This window comes from Scyliorhinus canicula, chromosome 15, assembly GCF_902713615.1.
Source record: "Scyliorhinus canicula chromosome 15, sScyCan1.1, whole genome shotgun sequence".
NCBI classification, from domain to species: Eukaryota; Metazoa; Chordata; class Chondrichthyes; order Carcharhiniformes; family Scyliorhinidae; genus Scyliorhinus; species Scyliorhinus canicula.
In genome coordinates, this window is record NC_052160.1 from 132201888 (window position 1) to 132224484 (window position 22597).

General features: G+C 49.0%; 1 protein-coding gene across 1 annotated transcript in view; it reads right to left on the reverse strand.

The window, feature by feature from the left end:
* LOC119978124 (major facilitator superfamily domain-containing protein 4A-like) overlaps nucleotides 1–21468 on the reverse strand; it is a 64493-nt gene extending 43025 nt beyond the window's left edge. The window contains exon 1 of the mRNA XM_038819529.1: nucleotides 21026–21468. Within this exon, the coding sequence (XP_038675457.1) occupies nucleotides 21026–21252 (227 nt within the window). The 5' untranslated portion in view covers nucleotides 21253–21468. The remainder of the gene's footprint in view (nucleotides 1–21025) is intronic.
* Nucleotides 21469–22597: the final 1129 nt, after the last annotated feature.

Here is a 22597-nt window from a genome sequence, read left to right on the forward strand (position 1 = left end):
TAGCGGTTTGGATCAGTAATTGGCTAGCTGAAAGAAGACAGAGGGTGGTGGTTGATGGCAAATGTTCATCCTGGAGTTCAGTTACTAGTGGTGTACCGCAAGGATCTGTTTTGGGGCCACTGCTGTTTGTCATTTTATAAATGACCTGGAAGAGGGTGTAGAAGGATGGGTTAGTAAATTTGCAGATGACACGAAGGTCGGTGGAGTTGTGGATAGTGCTGAAGGATGTTATAGGATACAGAGGGACATAGATAAGCTGCAGAGCTGGGCTGAGAGGTGGCAGATGGAGTTTAATGCGGAAAAGTGTGAGGTGGTTCACTTTGGAAGGAGTAACAGGAATGCAGATTACTGGGCTAATGGCAAGATTCTTGGTAGTGTAGATGAACAGAGAGATCTCGGCATCCAGGTACATAAATCCCTGAAAGTTGCCACCCAGGTTAATAGGGCTGTTAAGAAGGCATATGGTGTGCTAGCCTTTATAAGCAGGGGGATTGAGTTTCGGAACCACAAGGTCATGCTGCAGCTGTACATAACTCTGGTGCGGCCACACCTGGAGTACTGCGTGCAGTTCTGGTCACCACATTATAGGAAGGATGTGGAAGCTTTGGAAAGGGTTCAGAGGAGATTTACTAGGATGTTGCCTGGTATGGAGGGAAGGTCTTACGAGGAAAGGCTCAGGGAATTGAGGTTGTTTTCGTTAGAGAGGAGAAGGCTGAGAGGTGACTTAATAGAGACATATAAGATAGTCAGAGGGTTAGATAGGGTGGAGAGTGAAAGTCTTTTTCCTCGGATGGTGATGACCAACTCGAGGGGACATAGCTTTAAATTGAGGGGTGAGAGATATAGGACAGATGTCAGAGGCAGTTTCTTTACTCAGAGAGTAGTCGAGGTGTGGAACGCCCTGCCTGCAATAGTAGTAGACTCGCCAACTCTAAGGGCATTTAAGTGGTCACTGGATAGACATATGGATGAAAATGGAATAGTGTAGGTCAGATAGGCTTCAGATGGTTTCACAGGTCGGCGCAACATCGAGGGCCGAAGGGCCCGTACTGCGCTGTAGTGTTCTATGTTCTATGTTCTATCTCTGTTTAATAAAGCCTCGATTACTCTCTACTCTCATCTCGACATAACTGATAGTGCATCAACCATAATTAGTGTTCTTCTGTATGTGAGACCCATATTGGATGTTGTTGGTGGGATGTTTGAGACACAACATCAGGCTTACAGGATAGGGCAATGAGGGGAAGTTAAGGCAGATCAACAATGATCTTATTGATTGGTGTAGCTTGAGAGAATATTTGAACCACTTCTTCTACCTGAAAATGGAACTCCAGTGTTACTGGTGCCTGTGTTACTGACAGTTTTGAACCAGCTTTTCCTTAAAAACCTCCCAACTTCTCGTCTTTTCCTTCCTTCTTTAAAACTTTCCTTAAACCCCATCTTATCTGTTTGAGTATTATATATCCTTGCGTGACTCACAGCCAACAGTTTTTTTCATAAAATGTACAGTGCAGAAGGAGGCCATTCGGCCCATCGAGTCTGCACTGGCTCTTGGAAAGAGCACCCTATCCAAGCCCATACCTCCACCCTATCCCCATAACCCAGTAACCCCACCTAACACTAAGGGCAATTTGGACCCTGAGGGCAATTTAGCCTGGCCAATTCACCTAACCTGCACATCTTTGGACTGTGGGAGGGAACCAGAGCACCCGGAGGAAACCCACGCACACACGGGGAGAACATGCAGACTCCACACAGACAGTGACCCAAGCCGGGATTCAAACCTGGGACCCTGGAGCTGTGAAGCATTTGTGCTAACCACTACGCTACCGTGCAGTGATTTTGAAGGCACTCTTGCGAAGCAATTTGGGATGTTTAACACAATATAAATGCAAGTTTTTGTTGGGGAATGTAGGGATGATTATTTTGCTTCTAACTTTCATTGTGTCTGACGTGGAGACCGTTAACGTAGGTGCCTGCATCAAAAGGTGGCGCCGGAGCGTGGCGACTCTCTTTTCACTTATCTTACAATCGTTCTAATCTTTTAAAATTCCCTATTGTGTATTTCCTTTTCTTTCCGTGCACTTAATGATCTGTTGAGCTTCTCGCAGAAACATACTTTTCACTGTACCTTGGCACAAGTGACAATAAACAAAGATCCAAAACCGAATCAACAACATGTTTCCGCTCCACCACCCATGGTTAATTACAGTTGACAAAACCTCAGCAATAAACGGTGACAGGTCTGGCTAAATATAATGTTCCGGGTTTTGCTCACAGAGCATAGCTGGGCAGCTAGAACATGTTGTCAATGCCTTTCTTTGGGTGGAGCATTGCTATGACAAATAAAGATACTCCTCAGCCTAACTCCCCATTGTAGAATCCAGCCGTGCAGACCAGAATGCACCCAGCTTCCACCCACCAACTATGCTGGCCGTTGAACTGGTTGAAAGTAATGACATGGCCATTGACGTCAACACTTCAGGTCTAAGAAGATGGGCAGGGGTAGGGTTTCCAACCCTCTCCAAGCTTGGCCTTGAGCCTCCAGGATTTGAAGGTCAATCACCACTGCTGTAGACAATCCTGGAGAAAATCATCAGGACAGTAAAAAAAAAAATCCTTTTCTTTGTCTTTTCTTGTCATTCTTTGCCAAATATAAATATATGGAAATTAATTTTTAAAAATATTGGCAATCGCCGCGATCGGGTCCGATGCCGCTCCCCCGATTCTCCGGCCGCCGTGGCGATTCGCTGCCGGCAACTGGCCGAGTTCCCGCCGGCGTGGTTCGCTCATGGTTCCAGCCGGCAGGAGCTCGGAGTGGCGGCTGCGGACTCAATCCGCGGCCGCCCTGGTGGGGGGGAGGGGAGCGGGGGGGATCCTTCACCGGAGGGGGGCCTCCAGGACTGCCAGGGTCGCGATCGGGGGCCACCGATCGGTGGACGCGCGCGATCAGGGGGGGGGGAGGGGCCTATATTATCAGGGCCAGTCCGCGGTGTGGGTTGGGCATGTTGTACGGGGCCGCCGTCGCAGGCCGCCGCCCGTATGCGCGGACCCCCGGCCAGAAGTGCTGCTTTCATCTGCATAGGCCCTAAACTCTGAAAGTCCCTCTTTCCCTCTCTCTAAACCTTTTAAAGTCCAACTTAAAACCCTTGACTCAAACCTGCTCTAAGAACGCCTTAACGTGGCTCAGCATCAAACATAATTTGACAACACTCCAGGCTGGCATGATGGGAGGCGAGTGGCGGTCATCGATCACATTGCGCCACTCGTCACCTACCCAGGAAAGCCAACGATCCTACAAGAAAACTGAATTCAGCAAGCTCAACCTTCAAGAAACCCGGTATCATCACATCTGAAGCAGCGCCTAGTCCACAATCAAAACAAAAGTGCATTTGATGCAACACGATAGCCGAGATTTTCCGTCCCTGCCCGCTGATGGGATATTGCAGACCTGCCGAATGTCAAAGCGCTTTTGGCTGGCCTGCCCTACCCCCTGTGTCAGCTTCCACCATGACAGTGCTGGAAATTCCCAGACTAAGATACAATCTTAGTTGGCTAGCTGACTGACGCAAGAAATAGATCAAATCTATTACAGTACGGAGCCTTTAGCTGAGGCTGGGCCCAGGGAAAATTTCTGGGGCAGGAAGTAAGGCTCCTAACCATGATCCCAATCCCAAAAGTGGGATGTTCGCGCCCCTACGCCCCATCACTCCCTCCCACGGCGTGTTTTGCCGTAACAGAGATGGCCCATCATCAGCTGGCAGCAGGATCATCCAGTCCCGCCACTCTCAATGGGGTTCCCCATTCTCCGCACCCCACGGGACCCGTGGTGTGGGCTCGTCGCCGAGGGGACCAGCTGATCTCGCCAGCGGGACCGGCGAGAAAATCCCATCATATGAGTTTCTCCATTATCACAATGGCTGCATTTTCAAACGTCATTGAACGCAAAGTTCTTTAGGGTGTTGTGTGGTCATGAAAGGTGTTATCTAAATGTAAGTCTTGATATTATTTTACTTTTGGGGAGTGTATGACGTTGACACCAAATTAATTTACATTACAAGAGAGATGACACAAATTTGGGTTATGTTAGAAGGCTAAGGGGAGATTGAATCAAAGTTTTCAAGACAGTCAGGGGAACTGATAGAGTAGTTAGAGAGAAGCTCTTACTGCTGGTTATGGAGTCTGGGACTATGGGATATAATTCAGGAGTGAAATTAGGAAACATCTCTGCACACAATGGGTGATAGATGTCTTGAACTCTCTATAGCAAAAAGTAATGAATGAAAGATCATGAGCAGGATTCTCTGACCCCCCCCCTACCCCCCCCCCCCCCCGCCGGGCCGGAGAATCGCCGGAGGGCGGCATGAAATCCGCCCCGCCACCGGCAGCCGAATTCTCCGGCGCCGTTTTTCTGGCGGGGCCGGGAATCACGCCGCACCGGTCGGGGACTGATGCCAGCGACCTCCCCCGCCAATTTTCCGCCCCCCGATGGGCCGAGCGGCCGCCCGTTTTCGATGAGTGCCGCCGGCGTAAATTACACAAGGCCCTTATGAGCGGGACCTGGTTCTGTGGGCGGCCTGCGGAGTCTTTGGGGGGGGGGGGGTGCGGGAATCTGGCCCCGGGGGGTCACCACGGTGGCCTGGACCGCGATCGGGCCCCACCGCCGGCCAGCAGAGGCCCTTCGGCGCCAACCCCTCCAGTGCCGGCCTAGCCCCTGAAGGTGCGGAGGCTTCCGTCCCTTCGGGGCGGCCCGACGCCGGAGTGGTTCACGCCGCTCCTTCGCGCCGGTCCGGCTCGCCCGGCTGGTTAGCAGAGAATCCCGCCCCAATTGTTAATTTGGAATTGGTGGACGTTGGCACAGTGGTTAGCACTGCTGCCTCACAGCTGCAGGGTCATTTCCGGCCTTGATGACTGTCTGTGTGGAGTCGGCACGTTCTCCCCGTGTCTGCGTGGGTTTCCTCCGGGTGCTCCGGTTTCCTCCCACAGTCCAAAGATGTGCAGGTTAGGTGGATTAGCCATGATAAATTGCCTCTTTGTGTCTAAAAGGTTGGATGGAGTTTCTTGGTTAAGGGGATAGGGTGGAGGCGTGGACTTAACTAGGGTGCTCTTTCCAAGGGCCGGTGCAGACTCGCTGGGCTGAATAGCCTCCTTGTGCACTGTAAATTCTATGATATTTATTCACCAAATCTTTTAAGTAGTACAGCACAATGGTTGGTATATGGAATAAGGTCGCAGAGAAACCATTTATTTAGTGAGGCTAAATGGCCTCCTCCAGTCCCTCTGCCCAACAAGTAGCAGAGATTAAAAAGAGTTCTATCCCCAGCACTGACATCCCTCACATTGTTGAGCAGCAAAGTTCACAAAAAGATAACGGTATAAATTGACCGAGTTTATCCTCGGTAAGATACACACAAGCCAAGTCCTAACTCACGAGTGGAAATAGCAGAGCGATCTGGCACTGAAAGCTTCCTGGAAGTTATTGCTACCAGTTCGGCATCATGGCCTGACTATCCCAACTTTCTTACCCTAACAATATGTGCATCAAATGCAAGACAACAATACGCACAGTCCTCCTGGATCAGAAATCAATGTTGAGGAAAAATCTATAGCTGGAACAAACATGCTCTCATCCGGCCTTCGTGTATTTAAAGGAAGAAAGCATATTTGCACTTAGGATATATTCAGTATACGATAGATGTTTCCATTTGTAAGCAACCAAATAGAGAGGTCATAAATATGAGACAACAACTAATAAATCCAATACAAAATTCAGGAGGAACTTTTATAACCAGGGAGGAGTGAGAGTATGGAAATTGTCGCCAGATGGGTTGATCGAGGCAAACAAAATAAGTGCAGAAGCTAAACAAATAATGCGGGAGAAAGGCACAGCAGGTGAGATGAAGGCAGGTGTGGCGTATAAGCGCCAGCATGGACAGGTTGAGCCGAGTGGCCTGTTCAGAGGCTTTAAGTTCCTTGTAACATTCATATGCAAGAATCATTGAATCATAGAACGGTTAGAACGCTGAAGGAAGCCATTCAGACATCAAGCCTGCACCTCTTAACTCATCCTCACACTCACCAAAGAAACAGCCTTTATAATTTCCCATAAATATTGAAAACCCTACTCTTCACTTGTAACATGTAACGTACACTAGCCCATGGCCTGTTTATGGCTCGTCTCTGCAATATCTTGAGCATTTCAATGTTGCTCTTGCTACTTGGCGACTAGAAATAGACGTAATAATTGAGATGCAATTTTTAAAAATGTTTCCAATTAAGGGGGCAATTTAGCATGGCCAATCCACCTACCCTGCACATCTTTGGGTTGTGGGAGTGAGACCCACACACATGGGGAGAATGTGAAAACTCCACATGGACAGTGATCGGGGACCGGGATCGAACCCGGATCATCAGCACCGTGAGGCAGCAGCGCTAACCACTATGCCACTGTGTTGCCCATTTGAGATACAATTTGACTGGAGCAGTATTAAGTTTGATTATTAACTCCTTCTGGCTATGTCATTAATAATATAATTACAATTATTATATAATTGTAACAATATAATATGTCGTTAATAATATAATTAACTCCCTTTGGCAATGTCGTTCAACATCCTATTTCTGTTCTTGATTGCTATTCGATATTGATTGGACACCTTTAGTGTGGAGCTTAGCAGGATGCACAGGATCCGGGAAGAAGGTTCTTCAGCTCATTCTGTCTTTACTGGTCCCTTGGCTGAATTATCCAAATTAGTCCCACTCCGTTTTTGGAAGTTGCTATTGAATCAGGCAGTACATTCCAGGTCGTAACAACTTACTGCGCAAAAATAAATGATCTTCATCTCTCCCTCAGGTTGTTTTGTGGATCTGAAAGCTGTGTTCTCAGTTCACTGACTCCTGCCAGTAGAAACAGCTGTCTCCCAATCTGCTCCACCAAAAGTTTTTCATAAGGGACATTGATAGACTAGGTGAATGGGCAAAATTGTGGCAGATGGATTTCAACGTAAGCAAGCGTGAGGTTATCCATTTTGGGCCAAATAATTATAGATTAGGGTACTTCCTCAATGGTTTAAAACTAAGTTCAGAGGATGTTCAAAGACACCTATAGATCTTTAAAATGCCACAAAAAAAGTGCAGAAAGTAATCAAGAAGGTGAATGGAATCAAAGAATCCCTGCAGTGCAGCAGGAGGCCATTTGGCCCATCGGGTCTGCACCCTTTGAATGAGCACTCTTCCCATGTCTCTGTTACCCCAAATTGCACATCCCTGGGCACTAAGGACAATTTAGCATGGGCATTCCGCCTAACACACACATCTTTGGACTGTGGGAGGAAACTGGAGCACCCGGAGGAAACCCACGCACACAGGGGGAGAAAGTGCAAACTCCGCACAGTCACCCGAGGCCGGAATTGAACCCGACGCTGTGAGGCAGCAGTGCTAACCACTGCGCTGCCATGCCGCCCGGAATGCTGGCAGTTCTATCTACAGGACTGCAGCACAAGGACACAGAAGTCATGCCGCAGGCTTTACAAAACACTGGGTAAACGCCGCTTGGAGTCACGGTGAGCAGACCTGGGCATCACACCTTAGGAAGGATATTGTGGCCTGGGAGAGAGGGCAACATCAATTTACAAAAATGATACCTGAACTACAGGGACTGTGAGGAGAGATTATACAAATTAGGCTTGTTTTCTCCAGAATTTAGAAGGTTAAGGCATGATCGAATCAAAGTATTGACGATACTAACAGGAAAGGACTGGGTCGATAAAGATAACCTGTTTCTACTGGTTGGAGCTCGGGGGCATGGTTTAGAAATTAGAGCCAGACCATTCCGGAGAGATGTTAGGAAGCACTTCTTCACATAGGGTGATAGAGATTTGGAACTCTCTCCCACAAATGGCAATTGATGCTAGATCAGTTGTTAATTTTAGATCTGAGATAGATATATTCTTGTTAATTGAAAGATAGAACATAGAACATTACAGCGCAGTACAGGCCCTTCGGCCCTTGATGATGCGCCGACCTGTGAAACCCCTCTAAAGCCCATCTATACTATTCCCTTATCATCCATATGCCTGGCTGGTTTAGCTCACAAGGCTAAATCGCTGGCTTTTAAAGCAGACCAAGCAGGCCAGCAGCACAGTTTGATTCCTGTACCAGCCTCCCCGGACAGGCACTGGAATGTGGTGACTAGGGGTTTTTCACAGTAACTTAGGGCAGCAGGGTAGCATGGTGGTTAGCATAAATGCTTCACAGCTCCAGGGTCCCAGGTCCCAGGTTCGATTCCTGGCTGGGTCACTGTCTGTGTGGAGTCTGCATGTCCTCCCCCTGTGTGCGTGGGTTTCCTCCGGGTGCTCCGGTTTCCCCCCACAGTCCAAAGATGTGCGGGTTAGGTGGATTGGCCATGCTAAATTGCCCGTAGTGTCCTAATAAAAGTAAGGTTAGGGGGGGGGGTTGTTGGGTTACGGGTATAGGGTGGATACGTGGGTTTGAGTAGGGTGATCATGGCTCGGCACAACATTGAGGGCCGAAGGGCCTGTTCTGAGCTGTACTGTTCTATGTTCATTGAAGCCTACTTGTGATAATAAGTGATTTTCATTTTCATCCAATGACCATTTGAATGCGTTTAGATATGGGCCAAAGGCTGGCGTATGGAGCCAGGCCACAGATCTCATTGAATGGCAGGACAGGCTCGAGGGGCTGAATGGCCTACTCCTGCTCCTCTGCCCTTATAAATTTGACAACCTCTATCAAACCTCCTCTTCACTTTCTCCATTCAAAGGAGAATAATCTCAGTTTCTCTAGATCACTAAGCTCGTTACCGTTCCAGCAACCACGCTGCCTCAACACCACGCAGGTATGTTGTCCACTTTTCTGTCCTACATGTAGCACTCTACACTTAATAGCATTAAATTTGATCTTGCATCATTCTGCCCTTTTGTACATCTCGGGTAACTTGTTGTGCAGTTTCTGAGCTGCTTCTAGTTTGCTACCATCTGAAAATATATTGCAGTCTAAGTGCGTCCTTCTCAAAGTTCCAGGCTCCATTTAGATGATTGCATTCAGTTCTGGGCACGACACCTGAGGTAGGATAGACTGGCCTTGGAGAGGGTGCAGTGCAGATTCAATACCAGATCTGAAAGGGTAAAATATATCAATAGATGTCGTAAAGGCTAGGCTTGTATTCCCTCAAGTATAAAAGGTTAATGGGTGATCTAATTGATGTGTTTAATTTCAATAATAGAATGGATAATGCAAGGCTACTTCTTCTGGTGTGGGAGCCTAGCCTCAGGGCAAGGAAGCATAACCTTTAAAGTAGTTAGGTCATTTTGGGGTGATATAAAGATGCATTTCTTCACACAAATACATTCCCGAAAAGCTTTATTGTAAATCTGGAATTTTCTTGTCTCAAAAAGCTGTTGAGACTGGAGGTCAAATGTATATTTCAAAACTGGGATTGATAGAATTTTGTTCAACAGGGCTAATAGCAATGAGATGAAGATGGATATGACGAGTTAAAGTATAGATTGACCATGATGTAATTGAATGGTGACAGGTTTGAGGGGCTCAGATGGCCCCTTCTATTCCTATGCTTCCAGTGTTCTGGGACAATTGATATGTTTTTGTGGGAAATATTGACCAGGACACCAGACAGAATTCTGTTAGTCTTCTTCAAAATAGGGCTCTGGGATCCTTTATGTCTGCCTGAGAGGGCAGATAGTGGGCGGGATTCTCTGTCCAACGCACCCGCTTTCTGCTGTGGCGGCCCTGGCCGGCAGCGGGATCATCCGTTCCGGCAGCCGGGGGGTTGGATTCTCCGATTGTGAGGCTCTGTCGTCACGCCGGCGTGGGTACGGAGGCGTTTTATGCCTGAAAATTTGCGCAAAACAGCCACCAACCCTCCGTTTGGCTGGGAGCTAGCAGCCGAGCAGCGAAGAGCACCTACCTCTAGCTGCCGATGCGGACCGGAGAATTGCCGGGGCAGTGGCCACACGTACGCACGGCGGCGGCCTGCCGCGGGCGTGCAATACGGCGCCGGCTGCGCGCGTGCCTGGCTTGCGAAATAGTGCCCCCCATTTGGCTGGCTCGTGAGCCCTGGACCACTCCCAACAGCATCCTCAGCGCCTGGCAAAGACGGAGAATCCCAATCTGTGTCTCAGTTGAACATCTCACTCGATAGGTGCACCTTCAGCATGCCCTCAGTACTGCATTGGGATGTTAACCTGGACTTTATACTCAATCTCTGGAATGGAACTTCAGAAACGGAATTGGATGAATTCTTGAAAAGGTGAAATTGATACGGCTTTGGGCGAAGAGCAGGGCGTGGTTTCACAAATGGACAGCACTTTCAAAAGTGAAGTATTTGTATGGCTCTTGGCCTATGTCCTATGTACAACTCACACAGAAGATGCACAGTGAAAGCAGTTAGATTTCATCCAAACCTACCTCAGCCTATTAGCTGGGCAAATGCTCAGCCATTCTGCACACTTGTTTATTCCAATACTTCCCTGGTCAATTGCCCATCTTACCCTTTGTAAAGTGGAACTCATCCAAAACTCTGGTGCCCCATTCAAACCCATAACACATCCCATTCATCCATCACCTGTCCTGGCTGGCTTGTGGTCCAGCACTGCCTTGAATTAAAAATTTTCATCCTGATGCTCAAGTCCCTCCACTTTACCCCTGCAATTTCCCCCAGCGTATCCACCCCTCCCACACCCGTCAGTCTTCCCGCATCCGCCCCTCGCTTATTGCTCCACCACTGAGAAACGCTCAGTCACCTCAGCCCTGCCCGCTTCAACTCCCTCCTCAACCTTCCTCTTCTTGTCTTCCTTCCACCTTTGAAAATCTCCTTAGCCTCATCCTCGTTCCCCTACTGCCGCTCAGCACACAATAAAAAGTGTTCCTTTGGCACAAGTATCATCAGGAAAGAAAGGTTGACATTTACGTCGCACGTTTCAGATGACCCAGCCAATTCTCTTTGATGTGTAATTGCTGTTGTAACGTCGGAAACGCTGCAATCTCCCGTAAGCAGCAATTTGATATTGACCAGATCATTTGTTTTTATATGCTGTTGATTGAGAGGGTAAATATTGGCCAGGACGCCAGGAGCTAACTACCTTACTCGTTTTCAAAATAGTTAACATCCACCCGAGGAGACAGGTGAGTCAATTTCTCACCTGAGAGACAACACCTCCTGTAGCGCAGCACTCCCACTGGACTGTCCGGCCTGACCTATGGACTGAAATGCTGGAATGGGTCTTGCACCCAGAACATTGTAGTTCAGAGGCAAGGGCGCTGCCAACTAAGCCATGGCATTTACAAATACACCGGGGTCACAGCCGCTCCAGAATCATGCCTGCCCCAGTTTCCAGGGTCACAATTATACTTCCAGTCCTAAACTGTCTAGTTAAATGCAAACTGAAAGTTGTGAACACCTTGCCGTTTACTGAGGCAGAACAGAGACAATGGGCTGAATGGCTTCTTCTGTGCCGTTAATTAATAATCTTTAGTGTCACAAGTAGGCTTACATTTAACACTGCAATGAAGTGACTGTGAAAAGCCCCGAGTTGCCAGATTCCGGCACCTGTTCCAAGTACACAGAGGGAGAAATTACCATTCCATGCCATTCCCATTCCGTGGGTGGGACATTCCAGTGCTGCCCGCCCCGGGACTGGAAGCCCCCACCCGAGGTCAAGGACCTTTCAATGGTGGGCGAAATTGTCCGTCCCTCCCGCAGCGATCCCCCACAGCGAGCAGCACCACCGGATTCACTGAGTCGAGTTAAAATGTGACTTGGCACATCACTGAGTTCCTCCACTGGTTTTGTGACTTTACCTTTGCAAATAATTGTTTCCGTGCAGTAGCGTGAATTCCCTGAAAACAAAGGCATTGCAGCTTTGACAGGCCGAAGGAGGCCACGTCCGGGATGGAAAAGAAAATCAGTAAGTTTATGTTCTCGCCTCAGGGCCAAGATATGTGTCCGCCTTGATGTTAAATAAAACAGGTTTGATTGACAACTTAAACTGAGGACGTGGACTGAATATTAATGGTTAATCACAAGTGAATTTCTAAAACGAGTACTTTATGCCCCCAAACATTACAGGGCAAATATGCGAACCCTGGATAATAGAGCTTCATAGAATCATCACAGAATTTACAGTGCAGAAGGAGGCCATTCGCCCCAGCAAGCCTACATCGGCCCCTGTAAAGAGCACCCCAATCCAAGCCCACACCTCCATCCTATCCCTGTAACCCAGTAACCCCACCTAACCTTTTTTATGGACGCCAAGGGCAATTTAGCATGGCCAATCCACCTAACCTGCACATCTTCGGACTGTGGGAGGAAACCGGAGCATCCGGAGGAAACCCACGGAGACACGGAGAGAGCGTGCAGACTCTGCACAGACAGTGACCCAAGCCGGGAATTGAACTTGGGACCCAGGAGCTGTGAAACAACAGTGCTAACCACTGTGTTGCTGTGCCGTCCCTAAAAGCATCATTCTACATGTCAATTAAATGTGCAATCCTGTTCCTGGTATCATTAGCCAAGCCTTCTTAATACCGCAGTTGTCACCTGGAGTCAAGAGATACATGTGATAAATGTCACCATTCTGCAAAAGACAACGGGCGCAATTCTCCCAAAGGGAGACAAACAGCCGACGCCAGAGTGAAACCCGGAGTGTTTCACTCCGGTGTCGGAGGCCGCTCCTCGCCCCCTATTCTCCCCCCCACCAGGGAGCTAGGAGCGGCGGCGCGTGAATCTCGGGCGCCGGGCCTTGACGCTTGTGTCAAAGCAGCGCGCCGGGAATGACGCGGCCGGCGGCACCTAAGTGACGTCAGCCGCGCATGCGCAGGTTGGCCGGCGCCAACCCACGCATGCACGGTTGCCATCTTCCCCTCCGCTGCCCCGCAAGACATGGCAGCTTGATCTTGCGGGGCGGCGGAGGGAAAAGAGTGCGTCTTTTAGAGACGCCGGCCCGGCAATCGGTGGGCACCGATCGCGGGCCAGACATCTCCTGAGCACTCCCGTGGTGCTCGATCCTCACTCCGCACCCCCACAGCGGTCGCGCGCTGTTCACACCGACAGCGACCAGGTGTGGTTGGCGCCGGCGTGAACCGGTCGGGTTCGGCAGGCCGCTCGGCCCATCCGGGCCGGAGAATCGCCAGTCGCCGTTAGAAACAGCGAGCGGTGATTCTCCGAGCGGCCTGTCGCAAAACGCGACACGCCATCTTGGGGGGGGAGTGGGAGAATCGCGGGGGGTGCCAGGGCGGCGTGGCGTGATTCGCCCGGCCCCCCTGCGATTCTCCCACCCAGCGTAGGGGTCGGAGAATCGTGCCCAACATTTGAATACAACCCAACCTCCGAAGCAAATTTCAGGGAGCTGAAAGCACGGCCAACAACAGCAGAGCAACGAGTCATAGAAATCTGGAACTCTCTTACCCCACAAACCTGTGGATGCCAGGAGTGAAGAGCCTTCATGACAGGCTGATAAAGTTTGGTTGGGGAGGGTAGCAAGGAATGGAGAGCAAAGGTGGGCACATGAAATTGAGATACAGATCAACCATGCTCTAACTCAGTGTTTTTCAAACTTTTTTTCCGGGGACCCATTTTTACCAACCGGCCAACCTTTGTGACTCAGCAAGTAGCATAGTGGTTAGCTACATTGCTTCACAGCTCCTGGGTCCCAGGTTTGATTCCCAGCTTGGGTCACTGTCTCTATGTGGAGTCTGCAAGCTCTCCCCGTGTGTGTGTGGGTTTCTTCCGGATGCTCCGGTTTCCTCCCACAGTCCAAAGTTGTGCAGGTTAGATGGAATGGCCATGATAAATTGCCCTTATTGCCCAAAATTTCCCTTAGTGTTGAGTGGGGTTACTGGGTTATGGGGATGGGGTGGGGATGTGGGCTTGGGTAGGGTGTTCTTTCCAAGAGCTGGTGCAGACTTGATAGGCCGAATGGCCTCCTTCTGCACTGTAAATTCTATGAATCTATGATTCTATTCTGGGCGACATTCGCGATCCACGCAGGCCGACATTGGCACAATTTTGTTTTTAAATTTAGAGTACCCAATTCATTTTTTCCAATTAAGGGGCAATTCAGTGTGGCCAATCCACCTAGCCTGCACACCTTTGGGGTGTGGGAGCGAAACCCACGCAAACACGGGGTGAATGTGCAATCTCCATATGGACAGTGTCTCAGAGCTGGGATCGAACCTGGGACCTCAGCGCCGTGAGGCAATAGGGCTAACCCACTGCGCCACCGTGCTGCCTGACATTGGCACAATTAATAAATCCATACCCTGAAAAATCATCTTTATACTGCTTTGTGCCTAATTTCAGCTTCTTCTTAATGGGCTGTTCACCAGAGGCCCTCGAACTCACACCAACACTGCTTTGTCCAGCTGAGAACTCTCCTGAACAGCTCACACCACCACTGCTCTGTCCTGCTGTGGATTCTCCTGAACAGCTCACACCAACACTGCTTTGTCCGGCTGTGGATTCTCCTGAACAGCTCACACCAACACTGCTTTGTCCTGCTGTGGATTCTCCTGAACAGCTCACACCAACACTGCTTTGTCCGGCTGTGGACTCTCCTGAACAGCTCACACCGCCACTGCTTTGTCCGGCTGTGGATTCTCCTGAACAGCTCACACCAACACTGCTTTGTCCTGCTGTGGATCCTCCTGAGCCACTCTCTTCAGCAGATTTAGTTGTGAGATCCTGGCCTGTTTGTGCCTCTGGCCCTCTCTCCCATATAACAAGACGATCCATTTTGAATTTTACTTGTTTGCTGCTGACAAAATGGAGGAATTGCGCCCAAAGCACATGACGCAGCTTACGGGATGCGTGACAAGCTCTCTGCCTCGCCTCAGGCAGGAAGATTACCTTGAATTAAAAAAAAATCTTCTCCTGCATCAGCGCGCTGACGTCAGGACGAGGCAGTGTTCCTCGCTGGGTTCCGCGCATGCGCACCGATGAGCGGGCATGCATGTGCAGTACGCCCGCATTTTAAAATATGGTCGCTGCCGTCATTTTCAAAGCCGGCAGCTGCGGCCTGTTGCGCGTGAATTCACGCGATCGGGAACGCAGTGATGGACGGCGACCCTCCCGACACCCGCCCGCGACCCTCACTTTGAAAATGCCTGATCTAACTAAATGATGGAGTGGGCCCATGAGTTAATACAGTCTCCTCCAGTCCCTATTCGCCTGGGGTTATAGATACAATTCAACTCGGCAAAGTAAAATGAAAAATGAAAATCGCTTATTGTCACGAGTAGGCTTCAATGAAGTTACTGTGAAAAGCCCCTAGTCGCCACATTCTGGCACCTGTCCGGGGAGGCTGGTACGGTTTTTACCATCCCATACCGCACCTAGAATCATTGCACTGTTTTCCCCCAAAATTGTTCAATTGTCTATGATTCTAGAAACATTCCTGGTTATACCTTTGTCTTTAAAGTTTTATGTTTTCCTACAGGTTTCCAATTACATTGTGACATTTTCTAAGCGAATCTCATGATTCCAGAATCTGCCGGCGTTTCAAGAGAGTAATAATTAATGGCCCAAAAGCTCAGCAACAGCACTGCAGGCACATCATGAGGCTCCCTCAGCGATCAGTCCAAATATTGTCCCAAAATCCGTTTGAATAATTTCCCTCTCCCTCTGTTTTGAAAGTACATCAGTCAGGTTCGGGTTTAAAACTGATTGTCAAATGTTTCGGTTTCTTTCAACTGATTTCTCACCTTGTCAGATTATTGACCCCACCCAACATGCCCAAGCCGTCACCATTCTCAGTGCAAGAAAACTCTCAGGAAATGAAGGCAACATCTCCATCTTGAAAATAAAGGTTGAATCAACAGATTTAGCAGAAGATTATCATAGAATTTACCGTGAAGAAGGAGGCCATTCGGCCCATCAAGTCTGCACCCGCTCTTGGAAAGAGCACCCTACCCGAGGTCAACCCCTCCACCCTATCCCCATAACCCAGTAACCCCACCCAAAACTAAGGGCAATTTTGGACACTAAGGGCAATTTATCATGGGCAATCCACCTAACCTGCACATCTTTAGACTGTGGGAGGAAACCGGAGCACTCGGAGGAAACCCACGTACACACAGGGAGGATGTGCAGACTCCGCACAGACAGTGACCCAAGCCGGAATCGAACCTGGGACTCTCGAGCTCTGAAGCAATTGTGCTATCCACAATGCTACTGTGCTGCCCAGATGGGAGAAGTGTGGGCTTATCGATGATTGTTTCTAACAACCTAACATTGCAATGGAATTGGACATGATAAATTACATCCGACAAGGGGTTGAAGGTGAGTAAAGGGAACGGTAACATAATGGTTATTCTGTACGATATAGGACACAGGAACAAGCCTTTTGGCCCAAGCAGCCCATTCCAATCTCTTCCCATCTTTCCTCAATTTAATCTGTCCTTGGGACCCTCAATTCCCTCCTCCCATATAAGCTTAACTATGCATACTATTCACTTCCCTCACTCCCTGCGGGTTCCATATTCTCATTACGCTTTGGGTAAACATGTTCCTTCTGTAATCCTGATTGGTTTTCTTGGTGACTATCTCACGTTGATGGCCTCCGGTCACGCTCTTTCCCCACAAGAGGAAACATTGTCTCTGTAACCAGCTCTGTCAAAACCTTTCAGAATTCTCAAGACCTCCACGAGGTGGTCCCCGGCCTTCTATTTTTCGAGAGAAAAGAAGCCCCAGCCTGTCAATCCTTTCCTGATTCGCAAACCCAAGCATTTCATCCTTGCCAATCTTTTCTGAACTCCCTCCAGTACCTCAAAATTCTTTGTATGATGCGGTGATTTGAATCACATGCAGCAATCTCAAGGTTCAATAAATATTTGGTATAATTCCCTCACTTTTAATTCTAAGCAACTAGAAATTAAATCTAGTGTTTGGTTTGGTCTTGTGATCTTGTCATGCTAATCCAGAGGCATGGAGTAATGATCTGGAGATGCGAGTTCAAGTCTCACAGCAGCTGGGAAATTTAAATTCAGTCAGTCAAACACATCTCGAATAAAGGCTAGTTTCAGTAGTAGTGAGTGTGGGCGTATTTAATGGGCCCCATGGGGGTCTTGTGGACTGGTTAGAGAACTGGTGGGGAGCCCCTGTCTGGGTGGCTTAATTGGCAGCCATTCGGCCTTCCCAAAGATTACTGACCCCAGGCAGAAATCCCGTCCAACAGGAGCTGCCAAACAATCAGAGACCATAGTGGGCAGCACGGTAGCATGGTGGTTAGCATAAATGCTTCACAGCTCCAGGGTCCCAGGTTCGGTTCCCGGCTGGGTCACTGTTTGTGCGGAGTCTGCACGTCCTCCCCGTGTGTGCGTGGGTTTCCTCCGGGTGCTCCGGTTTCCTCCCACAGTCCAAAGATGTGCGGGTTAGGTGGATTGGTTGTAATAAATTGCCCTTAGTGTCCTAAAAAATAAGGTTAATTGGGGGGGGGTTACTGGTATAGGGTGGATACGTTGGCTTCAGTAAGGTGATCATTGCTCGGCACAACATCGAGGGCCGAAGGGCCTGTTCTGTGCTGTACTGTTCTATAGCTTTCCATTGGCAGCAGTGCACTCACTAGAGGCCCAGAATCAACGAGGAACCCTAGGCCACAGATGAGTGAGGATGGGAGTCGTGGGGGAGAGGTCATCAAAGAGAGGAGGCAGGGGGCAGGGTTCAAGAGCCGGGTTTCTGAATCAGGCGCTGTGTGCAGGCTTCCCCCCCCCCCCCCCCCCAAAAGGCCGAAGGCAAGCCTGAGAGGTCTGCAGGCCTTATGAGGGCACGGAAACGCGGCCACTCATATTTTTTAAATTTATTTTTAAAATTTAAAGTACCCAATTCGTTTTTTTTCCAATTAAGGGGCAATTTCGCGTGGCCAATCCACCTACCCTACAAATCTTTGGGTTGTGGGGCTGAGACCCACGCAGACACGGGTAGAATGTGTAAACTCCGTATGGGCAATGACCCGGGGTTGTGATTGAACCCGGGTCCTCGGCGCCATAAGGCAGCAGTGCTAACCACTGCGCCGCTGTGCCTCACCAACTCCACTCATATTGAATCCTTTAACCGCCACTAAATTCAAGGGGGCTCAGAGATAATTGGTATTAATTGGCTCATTAATTAACATCTCGCCATGAGCAATAGAATTTCTTTAATGAACCCATTCCTGCCTCCCATTTAATTGCGGGAGGCCTTCCTGACACTGGGAGACTGACAGGCCCCCTCACGTAACTATCAGGAAAACTCATCCGATTCCCTAATGTCCTTTAGTGAAACTTTCCTGACTTTACCCGATCTGGCTAATGTAAGACTCCAGACCCGCAACAATGTGACTGACTCTGAAGAGGTCACTCAACCCACAAGTTGTCAAGAAGAAAGCTCACCGTCAGCTTCTGAGCAGCAATTAAGGATGGGCAATAAATGCTCGCCCTGCCAGGGATGCCCACGACCTGTTACCGCATTTTAAAAAAGTAAAGGTTAAATTATGGATGGAGAACAGAAGCTTGGTCTTCACACTGAGCGATGCTAAATATGCAAAGTGTCTCGGTGGGTCGCACGTCTTAGTTCTGAGTCAGAAGATTGTGTTTTCATATCGCACGGGTGGCACAGTGGTTAGCACTGCTGCCTCTTAGCACCAGGGATTAGGTTCAATTCCAGCCTTGGGTGACTGCGCAATTTGCATTTTCTCCCGCGTCTGACTGGGTTTTCACTGGCTGCTCCGGTTTCCTCCCATTGACCAATGATCATAGAATTTCCAGTGCAGAAGGAGGCCATTCGGCCCATCGAGTCTGCACTGGCCCTTGTAAAGGGCACTCTACCTAAGCCCACACCTCCACCCCATCCCCGTAACCCAGTAACCCCCTCCTAACCTTTTTTGGGCACTAAAGGCAATTTAGCATGGCCAATCCACCTATGCAGACTCCACACAAACAATGACCCAAGCGGGAATCGAACCTGGACCCTGGCGCTGTGAAGCACCAGTGCTAACCATTATGCTAACTTGCCGCCCTAGGTTAGATAGATTGACCATACTAAAATTTCCCCTTAGTGTCGCAAGATGTGCAGGTCATGTGGGGTTATGGGGATAGGGTGGGGGAGTGGGGCGAGAGTGAACTTTCAGAGGATCAGTGCAGACTCGATGGACCAAATGGTCTCCTTCTGCACTGTATGGATTCTATGTAAATCCTACCCAAGCACAAAACCGAGGTTGATATGTTTGTGGAGTCTGCACGTTCTCCCCGTGTCTGCGTGGGTTTTCTCCGGGTGCTCCGGTTGCCTCCCACAAGTCCCGAAAGACGTGCTAATAGGTAATTTGGACATTCTGAATTCTCCCTCTGGTGCCGGAATGTGGTGGCTCGGGGCTTTATCACAGTAATTTCATTGCAGTGCTAATGTAAGCCTACTTGTGACAATAAAGATTATTATTATTGTACTCCAGTGAGATACTGACGACATGCTGCATTGTCAGAGATGTTGTCCTTTGAATGAGACATTGAACCAAATCCTCATTTGCACTCTCAGAGGCTGATAAAGTAACCAACTGCACTATTTCGAGGAACCGCAGGGGAGTATCCTGGCCAATATCTAATCCTCAATCAGCGTCACGCCAAATCAGAGTATCTGGTCATTATAACATTGCTGTTCATGGGATCTTGCTGTGTGCAGTTTGGCTGCTGCATTTTCTACAATACGACAGTGATTGTGTTTCACAAATACTTCATTTGCAGTACTCTGGAGAAAAGGCGTTGGGCTAACTAGATCATTCTTCAAAGAGCTGAGCCAGGCTGAATAGTTTCTTTCTGTGATACAAGAGTCTGTCAACTTTATACAAACGTCTGTTCTCTCACCGCCTGAATGTGGCAATGACATCTGCACTGTTTGCAGAATGTTCTCTCACTCGTTTGCAGCCCATGTTAAAAGCGCAATCACTCCAACAAAATAAACCTGCAAACTCAGGTTGAAAGATTATATTTTCTTGGCAAAAGGAGATGAAGGTGAAAACGGTTCAGGTTCTTGACCTATTCAACTTTTCACACATAACCCTACAGATTAAAATGTTCTGCCCTGTCTTGCTGAGTGGAGTTAACTATAATTTTAAATTGAAAAGTGAAGAGGAATTCAGACAATGAAATGAATGATGCTGCAATTGGACTGTCCTGTGCCTGCCCAGGTACAAACAAACCAGCCACTGGCAAAATCCGTCACCTAAAATTAAAAGTGGCACCAGGGGCACAATTCTCAGTTCTGTAGATGGTTGTGCCCCTCCCACTAACAATACTAAATGGGTTTTACTGTCCAGTAACACAGATTTAGCCACTTCTCGCCTCCCAGGTGCCCCTCCTCCCTATCCGTGGAATCTCCTCCTTGTCTTACAACCTTCACAGTTATCTCTGCACTCCTCCAATTGTAAAGCACCCCAGGGTTGTCCTGTTCCACCTCTGGTGGCAGTGCTGTAAACTGCACAATGGCCCCAAGTCCCTTCTTCAACCCCCTCCAGTCTGTCTCCCAGGACTTGCCTCTTTCGGAGCAAACCTCTGTCCACTTGTCCTAACGCCTCCTCCTGGAGTTTGGTGTCATCTTTTTTTTAAACAACCGGCCTCGTTCCCCCCTGGGAGATCCCTCCAGAGGTTTTGGGAACCCAGCTCCCATTATTCTCACAGGTTTGGGGAGGAAGGGGTGAAATTCGCCCAAGTGTGAGCAAAGTAAACATCTGCAAACGGTATCTGATTTATTGAGTCCCCCAGCTCCGGATTTGAAACAGGCAGTGCAATCGCAAAAAAAAGCTCCAAATCCCAGACAAACTAAAGGGCAACTTTCATTCCTGCTGGCTGTGGAAAGTCTTGTAAATGTTTGTAAACTGATACACTGTTTGTAAACTAATACAGTGAAATTGACAAACAGCCAGTTGCAGAAGCAGGCGAGAGAATGCAGGGAGAGAGATATTAACACTGGGGAGGGGTGAAGGGGGTAAAGTGACCAGGCAAAGCGAAATCGGTTCATTCTCACGTTTTCTTGAAGGCTCCGCCAATGATGGTCCCCAGCAGGACACAGAAGTTCTGCGCGAAGAAGACCCAGGTGATCTGCCGCAGGCTGGAGTGTGTCTGGCAGCGGAGGTCGAGCAGGGTGGGACCCAGGAAAGCCACGCACAGCCCGAAGGAGCAGAAAGCGCTCCACAGGGTCAGGGTGGGTTGCAGGTTGCGTTTGAAGAGTCCCCAGCGGCGATCGTCCCACATCTCGGAGCCCGAGGCGGAAAGAGGGAGGGAGGGAGGGAGAGAAGGAGAGAGAGGGGGGGAGACAGGTAAATCACACTTCCACCCAAGTCAACTCAGCTCAGCCCAAGTCAAGTGCACAGGTCAATACTGCGGAACGGCCGCACGGACTGAGTCTGGGACAAGTTCAGCTGTCTCGGGTTGCCCTGCACTGGATTTGCTGAGAAATTCCAGACTCCACCTCTCAAAACAGAAGCAGGTCCCGAGAGCAGCTTCCCTCTACTTTATATACTCTTCTCTCTGGCAGGTATTAACTATTTGCTCAACTTTGCACCGTCCCAGAAGTAATCTGACCCCCCTTCACCCCTCGCCAGCAAATGTTACATTTTTAATAGTTCACCCACTGTGGGGGTGGAGAGGGAGGGAGTTGGCCAACCCGGGGGGGGGGGGGGGGGTTTCACTGTCAAGTTGTGTCGCAAAAATGTTATTAAACTGTGAGCGAGTTCAGTTAAACGCAGTTGTAATAGTTAATGTTTCCCCATGTTGCGAGCTAGCTACGACTTAATGCGGCCTTTTTTTTTTATCCCTCGGGGCTCCAGATTCAGAGTGGAGTCAAGGGTGTCGGCGGGTGGGTGGGGGGTGCAACTGATCATGGAGGTCATTCAAGGGCAGTCGGTGCTGATGTGAGTGGAAAATGAAATGAAATGAAAACCGCTTATTGTCACGAGTAGGCTTCAAATGAAGTTACTGTGAAAAGCCCCTAGTCGCCACATTCCGGCGCCTGTTCGGGGAGGCTGGTACGGGTGGCACTGGCTTGAAGACAAGAAGGGGATGCTGATCGGCATACACCCCCTCAATCATCATAATCGGAACAGGTTACCTAGTTATTGACCACAGTGGTGTTCCTGCGATGCTGAGAGGTTGTTTCCCCTTTCTGGCGTATCTAGGACCAGAGGGCATCATCTCAGAGCAAGGGGTCACCCATTTGAGACAGAGATGAGGAGGGATTTCTTTTCTCGGAGCTTAGTGAAGCTGTGGAATTCTTTACCATGGAGGATGGTTTGTTAAGTATGTTCAAGGTTGAAACAGATTTTTAATCAGTAAGGGAATCAAGGGTTACGGGGACTAGGCGAGAAAGTGGAGTTGAGGATTATCACATCGGATCAGTCAACATCTCATTGAATGAGCAGACTCGATGGGCCAAATGCTCTACTTCTAATCGTAGGTATTATGGTCTTTACATTCATTCAGGAAATCCTGGCATCATCATCACAGGTTAGGCCAGAATTTATTGCCCACCTTAATTGCCCTTGGGAAAGTAGTGGTGAGCCCCTTCTTGAACCATTGCAAGGTGTAGGTGCACCCACAG